Raw genomic sequence first — 25,415 nt, 5'->3', positions numbered from 1 at the left:
TCACCCAGGATCTCATGGCACTCACTGGGCACTGAGACAAAAGCACCACTGTTGGAGGGTGTGGAAGAAACGGGAAATCCACTCACCACCTCCCAGCTCACCTGCTTTTAAAGAGAAACATCTTTTTACAACGTCCCCTGAGCCACGTGGGCACCCTCTCTACTCTGTTGGGTGCTTCAGCATTCCCCACAGCTGTCTTAGAACTGATCCCAGAGTCCCAATTCTTCAAACCACCTGATTCTGTAGGTTTCTTTTTAGATGGGAAAGGAAATTGCATGAATTATGATGTGGAACTCTCATACAAAGGGAGTCATTTAAAAAATGATGGCATTTCCATGTGAAGAATGGGAACCTCATTCCCTACAATGACTGAGGGCTTGGGTGGGTGACCTGAAACTCTCAGAAGCAACCATTGAGCCACACCTTCACACTCGCCTTTTCCCACATCAACCCAATCCTGACACAGCACCTCGGGACCAGGGGAAATCTGCCAGTTTGGATATTGTTTTCTCTGCGTCTCAGCTGACTCGTGAGGAGCCAGCCCACAGTCATGGAGCTGATGACGCCCAAGCAGGGGCCCTGTGCACATTGGGAGGTGGGCTCTCTCGCTCAGGTCAGGAGGGGCCACCCCCACCCCCAGCCTCGCACTGGAAGACCACACAGTTCCAAGTGGCTCAGCACCTCTACTGAGTATCTCTCAGGGGGTGAAGGAAAGCTTTGCACAATCCAGTCCTCATTCACATTAAAAATGTTGGTGTCCCCCATGCCCAAACCTCCACAAACAGGAAGGATCGGGTTTGAATAGTCACGCCTTGATTTGTTGAATAGACCTTGTCCAGGTTGCAATGATTAACCTTTCTCTTCATGCCCAGCTTTCTCTACCATTTGTTTCCATTTCCAGTGTGAGACATCTCACTTCCTTTGGAAGGAAATGGAAAATTCTCCAGGATGCGATGCTCCGCTGTTTGGGTGTAGATGTGCACACACGTTTTAAACAGAGATACTGTGAACGTTCATGAACTGGAATTCTCACGATGACTACGGAAGACAAGTGCTGGGCGTTTTCAGTAAAATCTGACACCTTTTGGGGGGAGGATAGGAGCAGATTTCACACTTTCCAGTTTTATTTTATTTTATTATTATTTATTTTTTTTTTTCAAAGTTCGGTTTATGGAGGGCATGGGGTCTGTGGAGCCCCAGGAGTTATGGCTGGGCATCAGCCTGGAGGGACAGCAGTCCAGGTCCAGGGGGCAGACAGGGGTGGGGCCTCCACAACCTGGGTCTACTTGAAGGTGTGACTCTCAGAGCCACCTCGACCAAAGCCTTTGGGTCCGAACATGGCGGGGTAGCAGGGGTGGTTGCAGTAGGGCTTGCCTTCATGCTCGGCATGGCCCCCCGAGGTCAGGGTCTTCCCGCACTTCTCACACTTGAGGCAGGGCCGGTGCCAGCCCTTCCCCAGGGACGTCACCTGCTCCGCAAAGTACACCTCCTTCTGGCACTTGGGGCACTTGGGCATGGCGGCGGCGGCGGCGGCAGCGTGGGCGGACAGACGGCGGGAACCGGGAGGCGCACAGACTGTCCAGTTTTATTTTAAATCTGTTCTTCTTGATCTGAGACAGAAAGGGACAAGGAGACAAAGAGAAACAATCAGGTGATGGGGGTGGCCTTAACAGGAATCAAGGGGACTTCTTCATTCATAGGTCAACACTCACTCATTGAGCCTCGCTTGCTGCGCTGTGTGTTGCTATTTGGATGACCCGTTTCTACAAAGACAATGCGGCCCTGGCTGGGTAGATTACCATTATACCCCCCCCCCCGCCCCATGCCAGGGGGATGAGAAGCTTTACCTTGTTAGTGTTCCAACATTGCTTTGAACATCAGGCCTGTTTCCATCATCACAACAGGTGGGAGCTGTGCCATCAGTACAAGCCTATTTCTATCTTCTGCGTATTGCTTCATAACATAGAATGAAGGGAAAACCAGGCAGATTGCCTCGACAATGGGGACCAGTCATTTAGCAAACATTCTGCTTTGGTGACAACACATGACCCCCAACAGTTCCTTGGGCAGCAATACACAGTAATACTTACCAAGTTGCTAAACATTTGCCAAGTAAAACATTCACACTTACAAACTTTTTACCATGCTCATTCAATTACAGTTAGGAAGGCAACTTTGTACAACAAATGTCATTTTCTAAAATAAAATCTATGTATAATACAAATGTATAATACATCAAACAGATGACTGCTGGCTCGGATTTATTTTTCATACACATAATAACCACATAGAATAAGTTTGAGATCACTTTGCAAACAACTGCTGTGTGAATGGATGTACAAAGGGCTCTTGGGTCTTGGGCAGAGTCACCATGAAGTAGGTGCTGTGTGTAGAAATGCAATACCGGGTTCTGGAGTCAAAAACCACTGAGAACGTACCTCCAGGAGGATACAAGGAACCAGCATGTGGCCACAGGTTCCCGGATGTCACCTCTACATGCCACTGCGGCATCGATTATCTGTCTGTCCCTCGGTCTGTGTGTCCCTTGGTCACCGACACCAGCTGAGCCTGCTCCCATCTTCTCAGTGGGGAGACTCTGGGAGCAGCGACGTAACGCAGTAGAGGGGAGCACGTGCAGGACCCTCCTCCTCCTTCACGCCTCACTTTCCCCTGCTCCTCCCAGCCTCGCTCCCCAAGATCCTCACCCCTAACGTGGTGGCTTGGGAGAAGCTCCAAGGACCATGCTAGAATGGCCTCATCGTGTTCTTTCAGGACCTTGCCAGCTGAGGGACACTCAAACATTTTATTTTTATCTTATAGACACATCACAAGGAAAAACATCAGCGTAGCTGAATGCTCTGCTCATCATGGTGCCTTTCTTTAGGGGTATGATGCTTTTCCACAACCTCCAAATCTTTTCCATCTTTGTACTATTTTCTTGTGTATGTTTTTGTTAATTCTTACCACAGGATATGTTTTTTACAGAGAGAGGGAGGGAGGAGGGAGGGAGGGAGGGAGGGAGGGAGGGAGGGAGGGAGGGAGGGAGGGAGGGAGGGGAAAGAGAAGAAACAAAAAAGCAAAGATGAATGTGCAAGAGACACATGCATCTTTGGACACCAAAGGAGCCAAGACCGGGGCTGGCCATAAAACATGCATCCCAGGTATGTGCTCTGGACTAGGAATCCCACCAGAGACCATTCCCTGGGCATCCGAAGGTCTAACCAGCGAACAACACTGGCCAGGGCTATTCCTTACGCTTAGCAGATGAGAACACATGTCACTCTTTCTTCTGGCAGAAGGCAGCCAATCTAGGATGATCACTCATCATTCATCTTTCTCTCTGAAATAGTAGAAATGTATCTTTCTAAAAAACCAGCTGTGGCCCTGGCCAGTGTGCCTCAGTGGGGAGAATGTCAGCCTGCAAATTGAAGGGTCCCTGGTTCGGTTCCAGGGCAGAGCACATGCCCGGGTTGCGGGCTCAGTACCCAGTGGGGATGGGGGCAATACAGGAGGTAGCTGATCCATGATTCTCTCTCATCATTGATGTTTCCATCTCTCTCCCTCTCCCTTCATCTCTGAAATCAATAAATATATATTTTAAAAAAACACACTGGGTTTCAACACAAAAGTTTAAGTTGAATTTTTTTCTCATGGTACTAACATGTTCCCATGATAACCTGCATCTGGAGGTGCCATCAACAACAGCCTCCCTGGTACTGACGGCATCAATAATGGCAGCCCACAGGGGAACGACTGCCTCAGGAATGGCCTACAGGGCCGCTGAGTCTAGTGGGAATAACACCTTCTCCAGATACCCCTGCACCTCGCTGCACAGACTGGCTGCCTCCATAATGGTGTCATCCAAAGCACTGGCTGCCGCAATCACAACGGCCGCCGGCTGACTGGCTGCCTCAGGAAAGGAGACCTGTCCTGTACTGGCTGCCTTGGTGACGGCGGCCGCCCCAGGACTGACTGCTCCAATCATGGCAGCCTCTAGGTTACGGACTGACATAGTGAACGCACAGCTTCCCCATGTCACTGCAGCAGCCAAGGCCTCCCTTTGCAGGGCTGGGACAGGAAAGGGTGCAAAAGCCAGACCCGTGATTTCAGTCCATCCGGGGAAGGAATAATTGCACCCTGGACAGCCTCGATGATTTTGTAGGGTTTTCTGTAGGTTTTGTTTTTTGTTTGTTTGTTTGTTTGTGGTTTTTTGGGTAGAATTTTTCATCAAATTCACAGTACATTAGCTAAAAGTTCAGCACCACGGACAGAGGCACAAGGTGTTATTCTTTGAATGGCCACATGAGGGCAGCAGAGGATCGTTTTCGCAAAGGAATTGGCTGACAGCTTCCTTTAAGGCAGTGGTTCTCAACCTTCCTAATGCCGCCACCCTTTCAAACAGTTCCTCATGCTGTGCTGACCCCCAACCATGAAATTTTTTCGTTGCTACCTCATCACTGTAATGTTGCTACTGTTATGAATCGTCATGTAAATGTCTGCTTTGCAGGATGTATTTTCATTGTTACACACTGAACATAATTAAAGCGTAGTGATTCATCACAAAAACAATATGTAATTATACATGTGTTTTCCAATGGTCTTAAGCGACCCTGTGAGAGGGTCGTTCGACCCCCAAAGGGGTCGCGACCCACAGGTTCAGAACCTGTTTCCCAGAACGCAATTCCCCGCCTACCGCCTGGTCCTCTCGCTAAGGAGGCGAACACATGGGCCTGGAAGACAGTCCGGGACCTGAATACCATCGGGGGGAACAGGGACTCGGTCAGACGGTAGGAAGGCCGCGTCACCCCAACACCTGCCCCGGCTGGGGGCTCCCGGCTCCCGGCGTCCCTCCGATACGCCGCGGGAATCCAAGCCCTGGACACCGCCCAGTGGCTGAAGGCTTCTTGACGGACACTCGCAGGACCCAGGGCAGCCAATCACCATGGGGGGTTGGGAGCGCGGGGCGGGCTCTTTCCACAGGATTCTGCCCTGGACTGGCAGGAAGGCTCCACCCAGCGCCCCGCCCTTTTCGAGTTTCTGACCGCCCATTGGAGGGCCGGACCCCGAGACCGCAGCACTGATTGGCAGATGGCGCTGACGCGCTCTGGAGGCGGGAAGCTCCCCCTCGCCTCACACATCCTGAGGGCGGGAGCGCGCGGCCGGGAGCGCGGGTTTGAGGGGACCTCGGCCAGGTGCGCAGCGCGGCAGGGAGACGGACAGGAAAACCGGGGCCTCGGGTGGGAACCCCTTTGCCGCCGGCCTTCAACCCCCAGCCGAAGACCCGGGGTGTCCTCCCGAGAGGCCCCCAGGCCTGTCAGCCTCCAGGGACCCCAAGTCCGCTAACCCGGAGGACCCCCGGTCTCAGCGCCCAGAGGAACGCTAAATCCCCCAAAGATCAGACCCCCAACACACCCCGAGCCCGGGCTCCCTAACCACGGCACCCAGGAAGACCAAATCCCCACCTCCGAGACCGAAACCCTGGAGCCTGTCCCTGAGACCCCAAATCTCTGTGCAGGAGCCCCAAATCCTCTGACCTGAGCACCCAACTTTCCTGGCCAGAAAGACCCGGATCCTGTCCCGCAGGCCCGTCTCCTCAGCCCGTGACATCTCTGCCCCTTGAGGCGCCTCCTCCCGCGTCCATTGCTCCCGAATCGCGGGTGCCATTCCCGAACCCGGTTCCTCTCGGCACAGCCCCCCCCCCCACCACCCATTGTCAGGGCGCCTCCACCTCCACCCCCAGGACCCTCAACCCCCCCACCGCGCCCCTCAGTCCCCCCCACCGCGCCCCTCAGTCCCCCCCACCGCGCCCCTCAGTCCCCCCTGGGACGCCCCAGCCGCCGCGGGAAGGAGGCGCCCCCTGGTGGGTCTTAATGGCCGCGGCCCTGGCCCCTGGTCCTGGTCCCGGTCTGTCCGGGGGTGGGGGGGGGTGGGGGCGGGTCGCCCTGCCTGGCGGGAGCGGGTCCCTCAGCGCCTCCTCCTCCCACAGGCACCGCGGCCTCCGGCTGGGGCTCGGGTGGCGGCCATGAACCCCGACAGGAGCCCGCAGGAGCGCCCCGAGGAGGCGGGGAGAGCGGGACGAAGGCCCAAGGTGAGGGGGTCCACGGGGGGGTGGGAACAGGGTGGAGGTGGGGCGCCCACCCATGGGCCCGGGGTGACAGACGGACGGACAGACGGTCTCTCCTCCAGCCCAAGGCCGCCTGCAGGGACGTGTCCATCTACTTCTCCCGGGAGGAGTGGGCACAGATGGGCGCCTGGGAGCGAGCGCGGCACCTGAACGTGAAGAGCAACTACGAGGCGCTGCTCAGCATCGGTGACCAGGAGGGGGTGGCGGGGCCGCGGGGGGTGGGGGGGCTCAGTCCAGGGCCCTGGGCTCCGCCCCGCCCGGCGCTGGCTCTGCTGTTCGTCCCTCAGCTCTTCGCCCGCAGGACAGACTCTTTCTTTCTCTCCTTCCAGGCCTCAGGGCCCCTCGACCCGCCTTCATGAGTCGCCGCGGGAGGACGGCCAGGCCCGGGGCGGAGGACTCCGAGGACTCGGATGACGAGTGGACCCCGAGGCCGCGAGGTGCAGGCGGAGGGCGCCCAGCTGCCTGACCCCGACCCGGTGTCGGTCGGGCGGCCTCTCAGGAGTTACCGGGGAGGAGCAAGAGGCAGAGCAGTTACACACCAGGGGCTGTTCACATAAACCCCTTTTTATGAAGCATTTATTTTACAGAGAGAGAGAGAGAGAGAGAGAGAGAGAGAGAGAGAGAAACCTCCATCGCTGCCTCCTGCCGGCCCCCCACCTCACGGTTCATAGGTCGAGGCTCAACCACTGAGCAACACTGGCCAGGGTCATAGAACCTCTTTCAATGTGTAACAATAATTATATACAGATTTAGTGTTGACACTATCACAGAAGTCCCCCATTCCTTCCACTTTGCTCACCTTCACCCAGACCCACCCCCCAAATCTACAATAATAAAACCATAATATGCAAATCCAGGGCGGACCAGCTGAAGGACCCACCAGATGACCAGGCTATGACACCCACTAGCACCAGGCCAGCCAAGGCCTGTGAAACGCAATTGGTCCGGCCCCACCATCCCCCATGATGCCCTGCAGAGGGAAGCCCAGGCCACTAGCCACTGGGTGATCAATGGGGGCTCCCCGTCACCCCAAAGAGGGAGGCCCAGGCCACCAATGCACAGCTGGGGCTGCAGAACCGGACCTCCCTCTGCAGGCGATGGATCGCAGGGCTCCCAGACTGTCAGAGGCACAGAGGGCACAGGCCGGGCTGAGGAATCCCCCGGCCCCCCCCCCATCCCCCGCCGCCATTCCCGGTGCATAAATTTATAAATTTCCTGCAATGGTGCTCTAGTATATATATACTAGAGGCCCAGTGCACAAAAATTTGTGCACTGGGGGAGGGGGCGAGTCCCCCAGCCCGGCCTGTGCCCTCTCACAGTCTGGGACCCCTTGGGAGATAACGACCTGCTGGCTTAGGCCTGCTCCCGGGTGGCAGAGGGCAGGCCCAATCCCTAGGTGCAGCCCCTGGTTGGGCTCAGAGCAGGGCTGATTGGGGAGTTGGGGTGTCGCCCCCTGTCATGCACAGAGCAGGGCGATCGAGAGGTTGCCATGCCACCCTCAGTCACGCTCAGGGTAGGGCCGATTGGGGGGTTGGGGCACCGCCCCCTGTCACACTCAAGGCAGGGTCGATGGGGAGGTTGCAGCACCACCCCCTGTCACACACAGAGCAGGGCCAATCAGGGGTTGGGGCACTGCCCCCTGTCACTCACAGAGCAGGGCCTATCAGGGGGGTTGGGGCTCTATACCCTGTCACGCACAGAGCAGGGCCAATCAGGGGGTTGGGGCGCTGCCCCCTGTCATGCACAGAGCAGGGCCCATCAGGGGGTTGGGGTGCTGCCCTCTATCACCCACAGAGCAGGGCTGATCAGGGTGTTGGGGCGCCGCCACTCTCACACTCAGGGCAGGGCCGATGGGGAGGTTATGGCTCTACCCCGTCACACACAGAGCAGGGCCCGAGTGGCGGCTGGGGGGTTGTGGCCCCGCCCCCTGTCACACACAGAGCCGCAGGGCGATCAGGGGGTTTGGGCGCTGCCCTCGTCACACTGATCCAGGTGCCGGGAGGCCTCTCGGCTCCACTGATCCCAGTGCTGGGAGGCATATTACCCTTTTACTATATAGGATAGAGGCCTGGTGCATGGGTGGGGCTGGCTGGTTTGCCCTGAAGGGTGTCCTGGATCAGGGTGGGGGTCCCCACTGGGGTACCTGGCCAGTCTGGGTGAGGGGCTGAGGGCTGTTTTCAGGCTGGGGGTGACTGAAGCTCCCAACCACTCCTTTTTTTCTTTTTTTTTTTCTATTCTGGGCCAGCTTTAGCTCTGAGGTTTGGCTCCAGCTCTTAGGCCTCCACTGCTGAAAGTAGGTTTCTGGCCTTTGCTTACAATGCTGTGATCCTGCTGGCTGAAGCCCAGGACTAAAGCAGGTTTCTGGGGTTTTGTTTAGCTTCTATATTTGTTACATAGTTGCTTAGAGTTGCAGGTCAGAGGCCTGCAGCGGCAGGCGGGTAACGTTGGAGTCCTCTGTCACTGAAGCAAGCAAGCCTCATGTTAGTTTCAAGCTGCCTGGCTGCCGGCCGCCATCTTGGCTGGCAGTTAATTTGCATATTGCCCTGATTAGCCAATGGGAAGGGTAGTGGTCGTATGCCAATTACCATGTTTCTCTTTTATTAGATAGGATATATATATATATATATATATATATATATATATATATATATATAATTTTTTTAAGCTGTTCTCTCTCTGGGAGCACACACACCCCTCACCCTTTCCCCTCTACTCCCCCCCCCACTAGGTGTGCATCTCCTAAACTAAGAGACCCAGGAGACTTGCACCAGGGAGTATGGGCAGGGGCAGGTCATTCAGGCTAACCCCCTGAACCTGGCTCCAAGGCCCCTTTGCTATGACTTTCCAATGAGCCAAAGCAGCCCACCTAGGCTGAATTCTTTCCTTTAACCTTTCTAGAGTAACACAGCAGCCCAGCCTAGGCTCTCTCCTGCTGCTGCTTCTATCCTAAGTCCTTCCTTGTTTCACTGTCCCCAGCTTTAATAAACATTCTTTCAAAATAAAAATAAATAAATAGCCATGGCTCGGTGCCTCAGTTGGTTGGAGCATCCTCCCATACACCAAAAAGGTTTTGGGTTCCACCCCCAGTCGGGGTGTGTATGGGATACAAGTGATCGATGTTTCTCTCTCACATCTATGTTTCCCTCTCTTTCTTTCTCTTCCTCTCTCTCTAAAATCAATAAACATATATTCTCACGTGAGGATTAAAAAATAATAGTAGAGGGCGATATATGGTGATGGAAAAAAATAAAATAAAGGCTGGAAACCAAGATGGCGGCATAGGTTAACGCAGGAGATTGCTGCCTCGAACAACCAATTCAAGGGTACACCTAAAAGACAGAACGGACATCATCCAGAACCACAGGAAGGCTGGCTGAGTGGAAATTCTACAACTAGGAGGAAAGAGAATATCATACCCAGACTCAGAGGAGGCGCAGTGCTGAAGTGAAATACTCAGGTTCGGAGTGTGCGGTTGTTGTTTTCAATCGGGAGGGAGTTTCAGACTCTGAGCTCCAGATCCGGGCGAGTCTCTAGGGACCCAGATTCAAACGGGAGAAGGTGGACTGTCTGGCTTCGGTCGGAACTTGAAGGCAGCTTTCTCTCCAAGGTTTGCAACGGTTGCTGAGACTCTGTGAGGCAGAGCCCCTAGGGACGGAACTGACAGCAGCCATAACTGTTCGCTCCGGCCCGCCCTGTAGATCCCCGGGGACTCGCCCCGCCCAAGCCCTGCGCAGTGCCATTTGCCGCATAGCCTCAGGCAAACGCTAGATTAGCACCGCCCTAGAGATCCAGCACAGAAGCTCTCCCACTGCAGACACAGCTGACTCTCATAGCCAGTTAGCCTGGAGGTCAAATCACCCCCGGTATTGCCGACCGACAATAATCAAGGCTTAACTACAACAAGACTGCGCACAAAGACCACTAGGGGGTGCACCAAGAAAAGATAAAAAAATGCGGAGACAAAGAAACAGGATGCAAATGTCAGAAATGGAAGATATAGAGCTCAAAACCACACTTTTAAGGTCTCTCAAGAACTGTCTAGAAGCTGCCAATAAACTGACTAAGGCCCTCGAAAAGACTGGTGAGAACGCCGATAAATGTAGTGAGATTCTCAAGAAATCTAATGAGATCCTTGATATTGTGATAAAGAACCAACTAGAAATTAAGCATACACTGACTGAAATAACGAATATTATACAGACACCCAACAGCAGACCAGAGGAGCGCAAGAATCAAGTCAAAGATTCGAAATGCGAAGAAGCAAAAAACACCCAACTGGAAAAGCAAAATGAAAAAAGAATCTGAAAATATGAAGATAGTGTAAGGAGCCTCTGGGACAGCTTCAAGCGTACCAACCTCAGAATTATAGGGGTGCCAGAAGATGAGAGAGAGCAAGATATTGAAAACCTATTTGAAGAAATAATGACAGAAAACTTCCCCCACCTGGTGAAAGAAATAGACTTACAGGTCCAGGAAGCGCAGAGAACCCAAACAAAAGGAATCCAAAGAGAACCACACCAAGACACATCATAATTAAAATGCCAAGAGCAAAAGACAAAGAGAAAATCCTAAAAGTAGCAAGAGAAAGAAACCGAGTTACCTACAAGGGAATACCCTTACGGCTGTCAGCTCATTTCTCAACAGAAACTTTGAAGGCCAGAAAGGAATGGCAAGAAATATTCAAAGTGATGAATACCAAGAACCTACAACCAAGATTACTTTATCCAGCAAAGCTATCATTCAGAACTGAAGGTCAGATAAAGAGCTTCACAGATAAGGAAAAGCTAAAGGAGTTCATCACCACCAAACCAGTATTATATGAAATGCTGAAAGGTATCCTTTAAGAAGAGGAAGAAGAAGAAAAAGGTAAAGATACAAATTATGGGAGGAGAACCGAGATGGCAGCGATATAGGCAGACGCGTCCCAGGTCGTGTCCCGGAACAAATGGAGCGAGCAGCTGAAGCTAGTAACACTCACACCGAATTGGCGAAATTGCTCAGCTGGTGAGAGGGTTTGCAGCCGGGAAGAGCAGAACTCCCCTGGAAAGTGCATGGTACGTGGTGCCTTGTTGTGTTGTATTTTGTGCCTTTAAATCAACACAGCAGATCCAAGCAACAGCAACCTCCTGAGCACCACATCCTCTGCTGAGGAACAGCAGCTGTACGTGAAACCTCGCCCCCCAGCCAGAAGGGCCACCACAGCTGTGAACAGCACCCACCAGAGGAGCTGCTGACAAATGAAGAGCAGCTGCTACCGCAACCGCCCGAAGAGCAACCACAGACCAAGGAGTCACTGCCACCAAGGGAGCAACCACTGAACGACTCAACGTCTAGATATGTCAGTGAGATCAAACATGGGTAGACAAAGAAACCCCCAAAGGAAAGAGAAGGAGGACTCTCCAGAAAAGCAGCTAAGTAATACAGAGGCATGCAACATGACAGATAAAGAATTCAGAATAAGGATCCTAGAGTGCATAAACCGGATGGAGGAAAAAATCAACAACCTCTGCAAGAAGCAAGAAGAAACAGATGAAAAAATCGATAACATATGGAAGAAGCTAGAAGAAACAGATGAAAAAATCAACAACCTAAGTAAGACCCAAGAAGAAATGAAGAGTGATATAGCTGCAATGAAAAACTCCATTGAAAGTATCAACAGTAGACTAGGAGAAGCGGAGGACCGAATTAGTGAATTAGAAGACAAGGAAGCAAAACACACCCAAAATGTACTGCAATTGGAGAAAAAAATTAAAAGACAGGAGGAGAGCCTAAGGGAGCTTTGGGACAATATGAAACAAAACAACATACGAATAATAGGAGTACCAGAACAACAGAAGGATGAACAAGGATTAGAAAACCTACTCGAAGAAATAATATCAGAAAACTTTCCTGAGGTGGGGAAGAAAAAACTCACACAAACCCAGAGAGTCCCAAACAAGGTGAACCCGAAAAGACCCACACCAAGACACATCATAATCACCATGGCAAATGTTCAGGAGGAAGAGAGAATCTTACAGGCTGCAAGAGAGAGACGGAAAGTTACATACAAGGGATCTCCCATTAGATTGTCAAATGATTTCTCAACAGAAACACATCAGGCCAGAAAAGAATGGACTGAAATTTACAAAGTGATGCAAAGCAAAGGACTGAATCCAAGAATATTCTATCCAGCAAGGCTATCATTCAAACTTGAAGGGGAAATAAGAAGCTTCACAGACAAAAAAAGGCTAAGGGAGTTTGTCACCACCAAGCCAGCAATGCAAGGAATGCTAAAGGGACTGGTATAAAAAGAAGAAATAAAAAGCTCAGAAAGAAAGCAGCCACACAAAAAAAGAAATGGCTACAAACAAGTACCTTTCAATAATAACTTTAAACGTAAACGGACTAAATGCTCCAACCAAAAGAAATCGAGTGGCTGAATGGATAAAAAAACATGACCCATACATCTGCTGTCTACAAGAAACCCACCTCATTAGAAGGGACTCACACAGACTGAAAGTGAAAGGATGGAAAAATATCTTTCAGGCAAATGGAAAGGAAAAGAAAGCTGGGGTAGCAATACTTATATCGGACAAAATAGACCTCAAAGTGAAGGCCATAACAAGAGATAAGGAAGGCCACTTCATAATACTAAAGGGATCAATACAACAAGAAGATATAACCCTGGTAAACATATATGCACCCAATGTAGGAGCACCCAAATTCATAAAAAAACTCCTGGAAGATATCAAAGGAGAGACCGACAACAATACAATCATAGTAGGAGACTTTAATACACCACTGACAGCACTGGATAAGCCCTCTAAACAAACAATCAGCAAAGATACAGCAATCCTAAATGACTCACTAGATCAGATGGACTTAATAGACATCTTCAGAACACTTCACCCCAAAGCCAGGGAATACACATTCTACTCAAATGCTCATAAGACATATTCAAAAATAGACCATATATTGGGTCACAAGCAAAGTATCCCCAAATTCAAGAAGATTGAAATCATAAAAAGCGTCTTCGCAGACCACGATGGCATAATATTAGAAATAAACTACAATAAAAACAACCCAAAATACTCAAACAAATGGAAGCTGAATAGCATGCTATTAAATATTGATTGGGTTACCAATGAGATCAAAGAAGAAATTAAAAACATCCTGGAAACTAATGACAATGAAAACACAACAATCCAAAACCTATGGGACACATTGAAAGCAGTCCTGAGAGGGAAGTTTATAGCTCTACAGGCCTATCTCAAAAAACAAGAAAAAATGGTAGTAAATCATCTAACTCTACAACTCAAAGAATTAGAAAGAGAGCAACAAGAAAACCCCAGAGTGAGAAGAAGGAAGGAGATAATAAAGATTAGAGCAGAAATAAATGACATAGAGACCAAAAAAACAATAGAAAATCAATGAAACCAAGAGCTGGTTCTTTGAAAGGATAAACAAGATTGATAAACCTCTAGCCAGACTCACCAAGAAGCAGAGAGAGAGGACCCAAATAAATAAAATCAGAAATGATAGAGGCGAAATAACAACAGACCCCACAGAAATACAAATGATTGTTAAAAAATACTATGGACAGCTTTACTCCAACAAACTAGACAACCTGAAGGAAATGGACAAATTCCTAGAAAAATACAACATTCCAAAACTCAATCAGGAAGAATCTAAAAATCTCAACAGGCCAATAACTATGGAAGAAATTGAAGCAGTCATCAAAAAGCTTCCATCAAACAAAAGCCCAGGACCAGATGGCTTCACAGGGGAGTTTTACCAAACATTCAAGGAAGAACTAAAACCTATCCTCCTCAGACTACTACAAAAAATTCAAGAGGAAGGAACACTTCCAAGCTCATTCTATGAAGCCAGCATCACCCTAATACCAAAACCAGGTAAAGACAACACAATGAAAGAGAATTACAGGCCAATATCCCTCATGAACATAGATGCCAAAATCCTCAACAAAATCTTAGCAAATCGGATCCAGCAGTACATCAGAAAGATCATACACCATGACCAAGTAGGATTTATCCCAGGGATGCAAGGATGGTACAATATCCGCAAATCAATAAACGTGATACATCACATAAACAAATTGAAAGAAAAAAACCACATGGTCATATCAATTGATGCAGAAAAAGTATTTGACAAAATTCAACACCCATTTTTGATAAAAACTCTCAGCAAGGTGGGAGTAGAAGGATCATACCTCAACATAATAAAAGCCATATATGACAGGCCCACAGCCAACATCATACTCAATGGACAAAAACTAACACCATTTCCCCTAAGAACAGGAACAAGACAGGGATGCCCCCTCTCACCACTCCTGTTCAACATAGTACTGGAAGTGTTAGCCATTGCAATTCAGCAAGAAGAAGAAATAAAAGGCATCCAAATTGGAAAAGAGGAAGTAAAACTGTCCTTATTTTCAGACGACATGATATTATAAATACAAAACCCTAGAGATTCCATCAAAAAGCTACTAGACTTAATACATGAATTTGGCAATGTAGCAGGATACAAAATTAACCCCAAGAAATCTGAGGCATTTCTATACACCAATAGTGAACTTTCAGAAAGAGAGATTATAAAAACAATCCCGTTTACCATTGCACCAAAAAAATTAAGCTACCTAGGAATAAACTTAACTAAAGAGGTAAAAGACCTCTACTCAGAAAACTACAGGACATTGAAAAAAGACATAGAGGAAGACATAAACAGATGGAAGAACATACCGTGTTCATGGATTGGTAGAATCAACATCATTAAAATGTCCATACTACCCAAATAATCTATAAATTCAACGCACTTCCCATTAAAATACCAACGGCATACTTCAGAGATCTAGAATGAACTTTCCAAAAATTCATCTGGAATAAAAGAAGACCCCGAATAGCTGCAGCAATCCTGAAAAAGAACAAAGTAGGTGGGATCTCAATACCAGATATCAAGTTGTATTACAAAGCCACTGTTCTCAAAACTGCCTGGTACTGGCACAAGAATAGGCATATAGATCAATGGAATAGAATAGAGAGCCCAGAAATTGGCCCGAACCAATATGCTCAATTAATATTTGACAAAGGAGGCAAGAACATACAATGGAGCCAAGATACTCTCTTCAATAAATGGTGTTGGGAAAATTGGACAGATATATGCAAGAAAATGAAACTAGACCACCAACTTACACCATACACAAAAATAAACTCAAAATGGATAAAGGACTTAAATGTACGACAGGAAACCATAAAAATTCTAGAAGAATCCAAAGGCAACAAAATCTCAGACATATGCCGAAGCAATTTCTTCACTGATACAGCTCCTAGGGCACTTGAAACTAAAGAAAAAATGAACAAATGGGACTACATCAAAATAAAAAGCTTCTGCACAGCAAAAGAAACCATCAACAAAACAACAAGAAAACCCACTGTGTGGGAACACATATTTGCCAATGACATATCTGATAAGGGCCTAATCTCCAAAATTTATAGGGAACTCATACAACTTAACAAAAGGAAGATAAACAATCCAATCAAAAAATGGGCAAAGGACCTAAATAGACACCTTTCAAAAGAGGACATTCAGAAAGCCAAGAGACATAGGAAAACATGCTCAAAGTCACTAATCATCCGAGAGATGCAAATCAAAACAGCAATGAGGTACCATCTCACACCTGTCAGACTGGCTATCATCAACAAATCAACAAACGACAAGTGCTGGAGAGGATGTGGAGAAAAAGGAACACTTGTGCACTGCTGGTGGGAATGCAGACTGGTGCAGCCACTATGGAAGACAGTATGGAGTTTCCTTAAAAAACTGAAAATGGAACTCCCATTTGACCCTGTGATCCCACTTCTAGGAATATATCCCAAGAAACCAGAAACACCAATCAGAAAGGATATATGCACCCCTATGTTCATAGCAGCACAATTCACCATAGCTAAGATCTGGAAACAGCCTAAGTGCCCATCAGTAGATGAATGGATTAGAAAACTGTGGTACATCTACACGAAGGAATACTATGCTGCTGTAAAAAGGAAGGAACTCTTACCATTTGCAACGTCATGGATGGAACTGGAGAGCATTATGCTAAGTGAAATAAGCCAGTCAATAAAGGAAAAATACCACATGATCTCACTCATTCATGGACAATAGAGACCATTATAAACTTTTGAACAATAATAGATACAGAGGCAGAGCTGCCTCAAACAGATTGTCAAACTGCAGCGGGAAGGCCGGGGAGGGTTGGGGGGCAGGAGGTAGGGGGGTAAGAGATCAACTAAAGGACTTGTATGCATGCATATAAGCATAACCAATGGACATAAGACACTGGGGGATAGGGGAGGCTAGGGGACTGTCTAGGGCGGGGGGATAAAATGGATACATATGTAATACCCTTTGTAATACTTTAAGCAATAAAAAATAAAAAATAATAAAAAATAAAATAAAATCATAAAAAAAGATACAAATTATGAACAACAAATATGCATCTATCAACAAGTGAATCTAAGAATCAAGTGAACAAATAATCTGGTGATCATAATAGAATCAGGGACATAGAAAGGGAATGGACTGACTATTCTTGGGGGGAAAGGGGTGTGGGAGATGTGGGAAGAGACTGGACAAAAAACGTGCACCTATGGATGAGGACAGTGGGTGGGGAGTGAGGGCAGAGGGTGGGGTGGGAACTGGGAAGAGGGGAGTTATGGGGGGAAAAAAGAGGAACAAATGTAATAACCTAATTCACCAAGTACTTACAAACTGATAAGAAACAGATCAACAAAAAATAAAATAAAGAATAATAATATAATTATATAGATATAGAACATTAACAAACAAGTATACAAAAATATAAAAGTGAGTAAAAAATAACTAATTCAGAAGAGTTGTCATCACATAGAAGGAGGAAGGTCTGACGGGTGAGCAGTGCTCTAAGACCTGCATGGGGACATATGGGAAAATTATTACTCACTAGGGGCCTGGTGCACGAAATTCGTGCACTGGGTGTGTGTGGGGGGGAGTGTCCCTCAGCCCAGCCTGCCCCCTCTCACATACTGGGAGCCCTCAGGTGTTGACCCCCATCACCCTCCAATCGCAGGATCGGCCCCTTGCCCAGGCCTGACGCCTCTGGCTGAGGCATCCATAGTGGGCTTCACTTTAGGCCCAGGCAAGGGGCCCCTAGCTCCTGGGACTGCCAGCTTCGACAGTGCCCAGCTCCCATCGCTGGCTCCACCCCTATTTCCTGCTATCACTGGCCAGGGCGGAAAAGGCACCTGATTCTCCGATCATGGCTCGGGGGCAGGGCAAAGGCGGCCCCAGGGCCGCCTTTGCCCTGCCCCCCAGTTCTTAGCTCCCCCCTGGGTTTCCGATCACTGTCAGTGGCAGGGGGCTTCTTCCTGCTTTCCCTTCACCTCCCTGCATTGTGCCTACATATGCAAATTAACCGCCATCTTGTTGGCGGTTAACTGCCAATCTTAGTTGGCAGTTAATTTGCATATAGCCCTGATTAGCCAATTAAAAGGGTATCGTCGTACACCAATTACCATTTTTCTCTTTTATTAGTGTAGATGGTAGTTAGGGGGTTGGGTTGTGGGCCAGGGTAGGAAGTAGTTCACTGTTGTATCAGGTTCCATGTCAGCCATGGCATCATCTGCCAGGTTTCATGAAAGTCTGGTTGGTAGGGTCTGTAGTTCCATGGGTCTGAGGTTGGAACATAGCTGAAGTCACGACGTTATCTCTAACTTGCCCGAAACTCTGTTTCTGTGGTGACTAGACCTGAGTCTTTGTTCCTAAGACTGTGTGATGCTGATCAGAATCTAGTGATTAGGAAAGGTGGCACAGTCCACATGTGCAAAGGAGGAAGGGTAAGAAAGAAAGGAGGCAAGGTGGTCCTGGTGCCATTGGACTGGACAAGGCCAGTGTGAAGACAGAAGGCAGAGAGGAGAAAGGGCCAGGTTGCAGAGTAGAGATTCTTTGCAGTTACGTGACTGTCGTTATATTTGTGTCATGAAAGGCCAATTTTTTTATTTTTTGCTGTTTAGGGCAATTTTATTTTTTAAATCCTCACCGAAGGATATTCATTGAATTTAGAGAGAGGAAAGGAGAGAGACAGAAAGGGAGACAGAAACATCAATGTGAGAGAGGAACATTTATCCGTTGCCTCCCGTGTACACCCCAATACAGATCAAACCTGAAACCTTGTGGTGTACAAGACAGTACTCCAACCAACTGAGCCGCCCAGCCAGGGCTAGGCCAATTTAAATATATATATATATTGAACAGAGGATGAAGTACAGATGGGGTTTTGTCTATTTTTAAACATTTTAAGAAAATTAGCTGATGCTCCTAATAAAAGCATAAGCCTAATGAAACATCAAAAAACATTTTCCAATCATCCTTGGTCTGTCCTTAGATCACTCTCTGATTCAGAATTCTGAAAAAATAAGAATCTCCAGATTTTGAAATAATTACCAACCAAAAATGATTTCTCACCCGGCAGGCGTGGCTCAGAGATTGAGCATCGACCTATGAACCACGAAGTCGCAGTTCGATTCCCAGTCAGGGGACATGCCCAGGTTGTGCGCTCGATCCCTGCTGTGGGGTGTTCAGGAGACAGCTAATCCATGATTCTCTATCATCATTGATGTTTCTCTCTCTCTCCCTCGCCCTCTCCCTTCCTCTCTGAAATTATATGTATTATTGATTTCTCACCATCTTTTAGCTAAACCTTCTTGGGTGGCCTTCAGAGTGGAACAGAATAAACATCAGAAGGTGAGTATTTCCCAAATCCTGTTGAAAAGAAAATCTTCCTCCTGGATGCAAATGCAGGGAAGAGGAGAAAAAATCAGAGTGCAGCCTAGAAACTGCCACCTTTCTTTCCTGACCTCTTCAACAAAATGCCCAATATCATCTCAGTCGTTAATAACATCAGCTACAATAGTAGCTGCCACGGGTTTTATCTTCACAATGCTTCAGACTCTAAGAATTCTACGTGAATAAACTCACTTAAACCTTACCACAACCCTATGAGGTAGGTACTATAACTATCACCATTTCTGATGAGGAAACTGAGGTTTCAGACATATACAAGTGTTTGATTATATGTCTGAGATCACAGTATTGGTGGGCATGCACTCTAATGCATAGCTTCATCTCTAAACCACTTACAAGCTCATTAAAATTTCCATAGTTTCATGCAGTTTCCACTGTCTTATCCATACATGATTACATCTTTCACTGACTGATGATTCCAAACACTATGCTGCCGTGAGAGATGCCCTAAGACTTCCGACTCGCGGAAGCTTACTGACATATAGGCAGTTTGCACGGTGCATGGTCCCCCATGAAGAAGGACATAGGAACCCCAGCATCAGGGCCTCCTGGTCAAATAAAAGAAAGCATCTCTCAACTCTGGGGAGCTTCAGGTTTGACAATTGAGAAACAATAAATAAAGTGACTTAAGAACTTCATAGAGATGACACACTATTCAATAGAAGCTCATCCATCTGGAACTGGTTTTGAATGCTCATGCCAGTAAGAAGCATGGCTTCATTCTCTGAGCTCTAATTAGGCCAGTGTCATCTTGTTTGAATCATTTGCTCCGCCTGCCTACGTCTGTATTGTGAGCTCTTTGGTTCACACCAGATTTTTCTCTTCCAGAAGTCCCAGGCCCAGCTCAGGGTCCCTGAGGGCCCCTGAATGTTGGCTGAAAGAGTGCTTTAAAATTTACAAATTAAACTAGAATAGGGTCAAAAAATAATGAAGATAATTTACATGTGATTTCAAATACAGAGACGACTGAGAGGTACATTGATAGCAGGACTGTAATTTGACATTCACACTGTATCAAAGAGCTCACAGAACACTTTGGTGAACACCGTTATATGTCATGTTCATTATAACATTAAGAATTAGCATGTTATAGGTCAGGGAAAATGAAGAGAACTAGCTAGTAGCACAACCTTATTCAAACAGAATTGGTGGGAACCAACTACTCTAATTACAAATATTCTTTCCGTGATATAGTAATTTGCACATCCTATATAATATGCTAAGTGTCCAGTCGCCCGTTCAACCAATCAAAGCATAATATGATGATGACATGCTAATGCCACTAACTGCTCGCTATGATGTGCACTGACCACCAAGGGGCAGACAGTCAACCGGTAGACCAGTTGCTATGACGTGCACTGATCACCAGGAGGAAGACGCTCTGACCTATAGGTTAGCTTGCTGCTGGGGTCCAGCTGATCAGGACTGAGCGAGATGGCCGGACACACCCTGGAGTCCTCCTGCGGTACCTCCCCAGCTGGCCAACCTCCCGCGTCCCTCCCCAGCCCCGATCATGCCCCAGTGGGGTCCCTCAGCCTAGCCTGTGCCCTCTCGCAATCCAGGACCTCTCGGGGAATGTCGGAGAGCCAGTTTTGGCCTGATCCCACAGGCCAGGATGAGGGACCCCGCTGGTGCATGAATTCGTGCACTGGGTCTCTAGTTTTAGCATAATTTTCCTTATTTTCATGATAGGTTTCTGCCAGCCATTTCTTTTGAAAAATATATGTTTTTATTGATTTTAGAGAGAAAGAGGAAGGGAGAGGGAGAGAAGCATCAGTGAGAGAGAAAAACATGGATCGGTTGCCTCCTACACAGACCCCCACCTGGGATCTAACCCGTAACCAGGACATGTACCATGACCAGGAATGGAACCGGCAACCCTTCAGTTCAACCAACTGAGCTACACCAGCCAGGGCTCTGCCAACTATTTTTCTTTCTTTCTTTTTTATTCTTAATCCTCACCCAAGGATATTTTCTCATTGATTTTTAGGGAGAATAGAAGAGAGAGGGAGAGACAGAGAGAAATATCAATGTGAGAGACACATTGATTGGTTGCCTCCTGCATAAGTCCAGACCAGGGCATGGGCCAGGGAGGAGGATCCTGCAACCAAGTCACTGGCCCTTGATCGGAATCGAACTAAGGACCCTTCAATCTGCAGGCTGACACTCTATCAACTGAGCTACACTGGTTAGGGCCCAACTATGACTTATTTTCTTCCCAGTATCTTTCACTCTCACTGTTCTATAAAAAAAAGATCCTTAAGGCATGGGTTCGAGTCTTCAGTTCACAACCCACATTGACCATTTCTTTTTCCTCTAAAATTCATACTTCCCAGGTATTTCAGAGTTGTTGAAGTGTTCATTGATGTGGGGCACTGTTTCTCTCTTCTCCATGTCCCGCATGGAAAAGGAAACAGTCCATTTGCTGAGTGGAGGAGCTGGGGATTAAGAAATTAAAGAAAGACCAAGACGCAGAAATAGATTTTAAGCTGGGGCCAGGTGGGCGCCATCCTCTCTGATGGAGAGGCGGCAAAAAGCGGACTGAGCCACACAGCAGGTTTATTTTAAAGGCCTAGATTTACATATCTAGTTCTGCCCCTGCCTGATTAACATGTCCACCCTTATTGGGGAAGCATGTTCCCAGGGCGTGGCTCTGCCTGTGCCCTGAGTTCAATTGACAATAATTATAAGAAAATGCCTAGGTGCCTCCCAGGCAGCCCTCTACACATTGAAGTCATGTATGTGAAAATATATCATAAACCCTACATAATTAAATAAATGCATGTTACCTTTTAATATGGGACTTCCACATTGAAGGCAAAGTCCAGGACGTCATTAAGTAATGAGTCTACTTTGAAGGAATTGTCAGGAACAGCAAATTTGTTGACCACAAGTGGCTCAGAGCAGACTCAGAAACCAGTGCCCCCTCCTGGAGAAGCAAGTCCCTCTGGACAGCACCCTAGATCGAATTTGGGTAAGTTACATAATTTGGAGATTTCAGTTCCACTAATTCTTCTAGAAAGGCTAATCAGTATAGCCTAGGTATGTGGGGTGGACTTTGCATAGGCCTGGATTTGAAACTGGAGTTAGCACTGAAGCTTTGAGCTAATCTTACCAACTCTCTGAGCTCCTGAATGCTAATGTGTAAAGTGAACATAAGGAAACATGGGTCACATATAGTTTGATAGCATTAAATTAAATCTTAAACAATTGACACATGCAAGTTGTCCAATAAATCCATCTGTGATAATAGCAACCATATTCTCTTGGTGTTGTGTGCCCAGGTCTTTACTCAGTGCCTAACACATAATGTTCCCTCAATACATACTTTATGAATGACCAAAGCTTGGGAGGTTGAACCTCATAATGGGATCATCTAGAAACTAAAATTGAATCAGCCACCAATAGTCAGTGTGGAGTGCTAGTCTTTTAGTTAATGGAGGAAAACACCACATGCTATAATAGAACAGGCGATCATTTGATGGTAGGACATTGTGTGTTTTCTGATAAGATAGGGACTAATGTTCCAGACCTCATCCCCTCAGTCACCTGCCCTTCTCCCATGTAGACCTCAGGAGAAAGGAGATCGAAGTGAAGATGTATAGCCTACGAGAGAGGAAGTGTTGTGTCTACCAAGAGGTCAGCGAGCCCCAGGAGGATGACTACCTATGTAAGCTCACCCTCACCAAGGAGCATGTTATGTCTTGATGCAATAATTTCACTTGGTCTTTGGGTGCCCAAATCATTCCCTTCCTCTCGTGACCGGGAGTACAGGATTGAGGCTCACTGATGTGAGCTCTTTCCGAAGCTCTTCATGTCCAGGAACATGCACTGCACCCTCCCTCTTCCCTGTTGCTCTTGCCTCCAGATTGTGAGAAGTGTCAGAACTTCTTCATTGACAGCTGTGCTGTGCATGGGCCTCCTACGTTTGTAAAAGACAGTGCCGCGGACAAGGGGCATGCCAACCGCTCAGCCCTCACTCTGCCCCCTGGGTTGAGAATCGGACCATCAGGCATCCCTGAGGCTGGGCTTGGAGTGTGGAATGAGGAATGTGATCTGCCCGAGGGCCTGCACTTTGGCCCTTATGAGGGGCAGATCACAGAAGATGAAGCCACAGCCAACAGCGGCTACTCCTGGCTGGTGAGAAGTTTACCTCTTCCCTGTCCTCGGGCTTCCCCGTCCCTCCTGTGGCTTGGGGGGCCCCCACCTTCTACATGCTAGGACATGGATGGGGACCATATGGTTAGTTAGCTCTGTGTACTGGGCAGACTTTGCATGAACATGGAGCTCCTCTCTAAGGATCAGAGGGTAAATGGGAGCAAAGTGGTACAGACTCCTCCCTTGTGGGGCTCCTGCTTAGTGGACAAATCGACTCCGACGTGTAGATGATGAGTAAGAAAAATATCCTGTGATCACCATTGGCAGTTGAATCACCATGCAGGCTGAAAGAGATTTGATGACAGCAGAATAAAGTAATTATTCTATTATATACACACAACCACACACACACACACACACACACACACACACACACACACACACACACACACACACACACATACACACGCGGCCTTTAACTTCTTTTCCTGAAATGCAGATCACCAAAGGGAGAAACTGCTATGAGTATGTGGATGGAAAGGATACATCTCAGGCCAACTGGATGAGGTAAGGTCACTAGGCTTCTGGGTGCCAGAGAGGATACTCATGCCTCACAACCCACATGTCTGTCCTTCCCATCATGCCTCCCTAATGGTCTCCCTCAGTTCTCTGTTCCCCTTTTTTCTCCATACAGTGATCTTTAACATCTAGAGACATTTAGGAAAAAAGGAGGTAAAAGTATAGCATATGTCCTCAAAATAGAAGTCTCTAGTTTGGGCACTGACTGGGAAAACCTTGAGGACCCTGTATTACTCTGTGATTTATCTAATGGACATTAGTTAAACACCTACTATGTTCCAGTTTGGAGGAAGGAATTCATTACTTACACAGATTACACAATCCATGACCCCAGGGAGGACTTACTGCAGACGGACATGAAACATTTTATTTCATAAACATTTAACTCTAATTTTCCTATTTTTCAAGAAGTGCCCAGTGCCCAGATATCCTTGAACCAAGGATAGTCTAAACCTGTGAGGGCAGCACATCATCCCAGACTCAGTTCTAACTACAACTGGGTGTTGGAGCCTGCAGAGTAATAGTGCTCATGGCCCTTTCCTGAGGGGCTCTCTTGTGTCAGGGGAGACAGATTATGAATAAACTACTATTGTTCTGTGTTATCTTTCTAAGACAGAGAGACCTCCACGTTTCTGTGGGACCCTGGGGGAGGCAACTGAATGATGCCTTCAATAAAGCGTGGGGAGACTCGACAAAGGCCTCTGAAGAGAAGGTAGACTTGGACTGAGTGTTGAATGATGTGAGTCCTAGATCAAGCCCCGAGTTCTGTGGTGTAACACAGAACCTGACTTATAGCTTAGAGAAGCTAGAGGTCACCAGGTTTGATGGGGAAGTCTGGAATGAGGCTCTGGAAATGGCATTAGGCAGGATGAGCACTGTGAGCAGGACTTAGAGACAGGAATTCACATGACATTGTGACAGAGGCTTGGACATTGAACAGAAGTTTCCCCAGGAGCATGGGTGTGGGTGCCATCAGTGCTGAGGGCCTTAAGCGTCAGTGAGGAGCTGGACACGAATATGACAGGTAGTGGAAACTCATCGCCTGTGGTTTTCTTTCCTTTCATCTGCTTCAACGCCAGGTATGTGAACTGCGCTGATATCTCTTCCTGTGAGGGCGTCACGCCTTCCTGTGGGGGACATGGACTTTCCTGTTTGTGGACCCATCTTCCTGTGAGGGAATATCAACTTCCTGTGGTGGAATCGAAACTTCCTGTTCGAGAACGCCTCTTCGTTTGGGGAAAGACACTTCCTGTGTGGAAACCTTCTAACAGTGGGCAAATGCACTATCCTGTATGCGGATCTATTATGTGTGAATTAATCGCTCCTCCATGAGGGAAACAATACTTCTTCTGGGGGAACAATTCTTCCTCTGGAGAAAATATCCCTTCCTGTGTGGACACTTCATTATTTGGGTGACATGCATGTTCCTCTGTGCAGAACTGCCTTCGCTTTCATGAAAAGCAACTTCCTTTGTGGAAACAAAACTTCTTTACTGTGGACCCTTCTTCCTGTGATGGAAATGTCATTTCTCATGTAGGAACCAAAATTCTTCTGGGGTGTTTCCCATTTGTTTTGGGAACCCTGCTTCCTGTTTGGGAATTGCACTTTCCTGTGTACAGATCTCTCTTCCTGTGAAGTTGTCGCACCTGCCTGTGTGGGTAATGCACTTTCCTGTTTGTGGACCTATCTTCCTGTGAGGGCATCGCAACTTCCTGTGGGGGAATCATAATTTCCTGTTGGGCAACGCCTCTTCCTGTGGAGGAAACAAACTTGCTGCGAGGGA

General features: G+C 47.7%; 1 protein-coding gene across 1 annotated transcript; it reads right to left on the bottom strand.

Moving 5' to 3' along the window:
• Nucleotides 1-1,169: 1,169 nt before the first annotated feature.
• Nucleotides 1,170-1,570, bottom strand: LOC132225746 (cysteine-rich protein 1-like). Its single transcript, XM_059680725.1, has one exon. The coding sequence runs from the start codon at nt 1,514-1,516 to the stop codon at nt 1,283-1,285; it is 234 nt and encodes a 77-aa protein (XP_059536708.1). The 5' UTR covers nt 1,517-1,570; the 3' UTR covers nt 1,170-1,282.
• Between the last annotated feature and the right edge of the window lie 23,845 nt (nt 1,571-25,415).

This window comes from Myotis daubentonii, unplaced genomic scaffold (genome assembly GCF_963259705.1).
Source record: "Myotis daubentonii unplaced genomic scaffold, mMyoDau2.1 SCAFFOLD_141, whole genome shotgun sequence".
Taxonomy (NCBI): Eukaryota; Metazoa; Chordata; class Mammalia; order Chiroptera; family Vespertilionidae; genus Myotis; species Myotis daubentonii.
The sequence above is the reverse complement of the archived record's forward strand: the minus strand, read 5'-3'. Positions and strand labels throughout refer to the sequence as shown.

What these genes read in the sequence shown, in the direction of transcription:
- LOC132225746 (XM_059680725.1), bottom strand. Translation starts at nt 1,516, where the DNA reads ATGCCCAAGTGCCCCAAGTGCCAGAAGGAGGTGTACTTTGCGGAGCAG.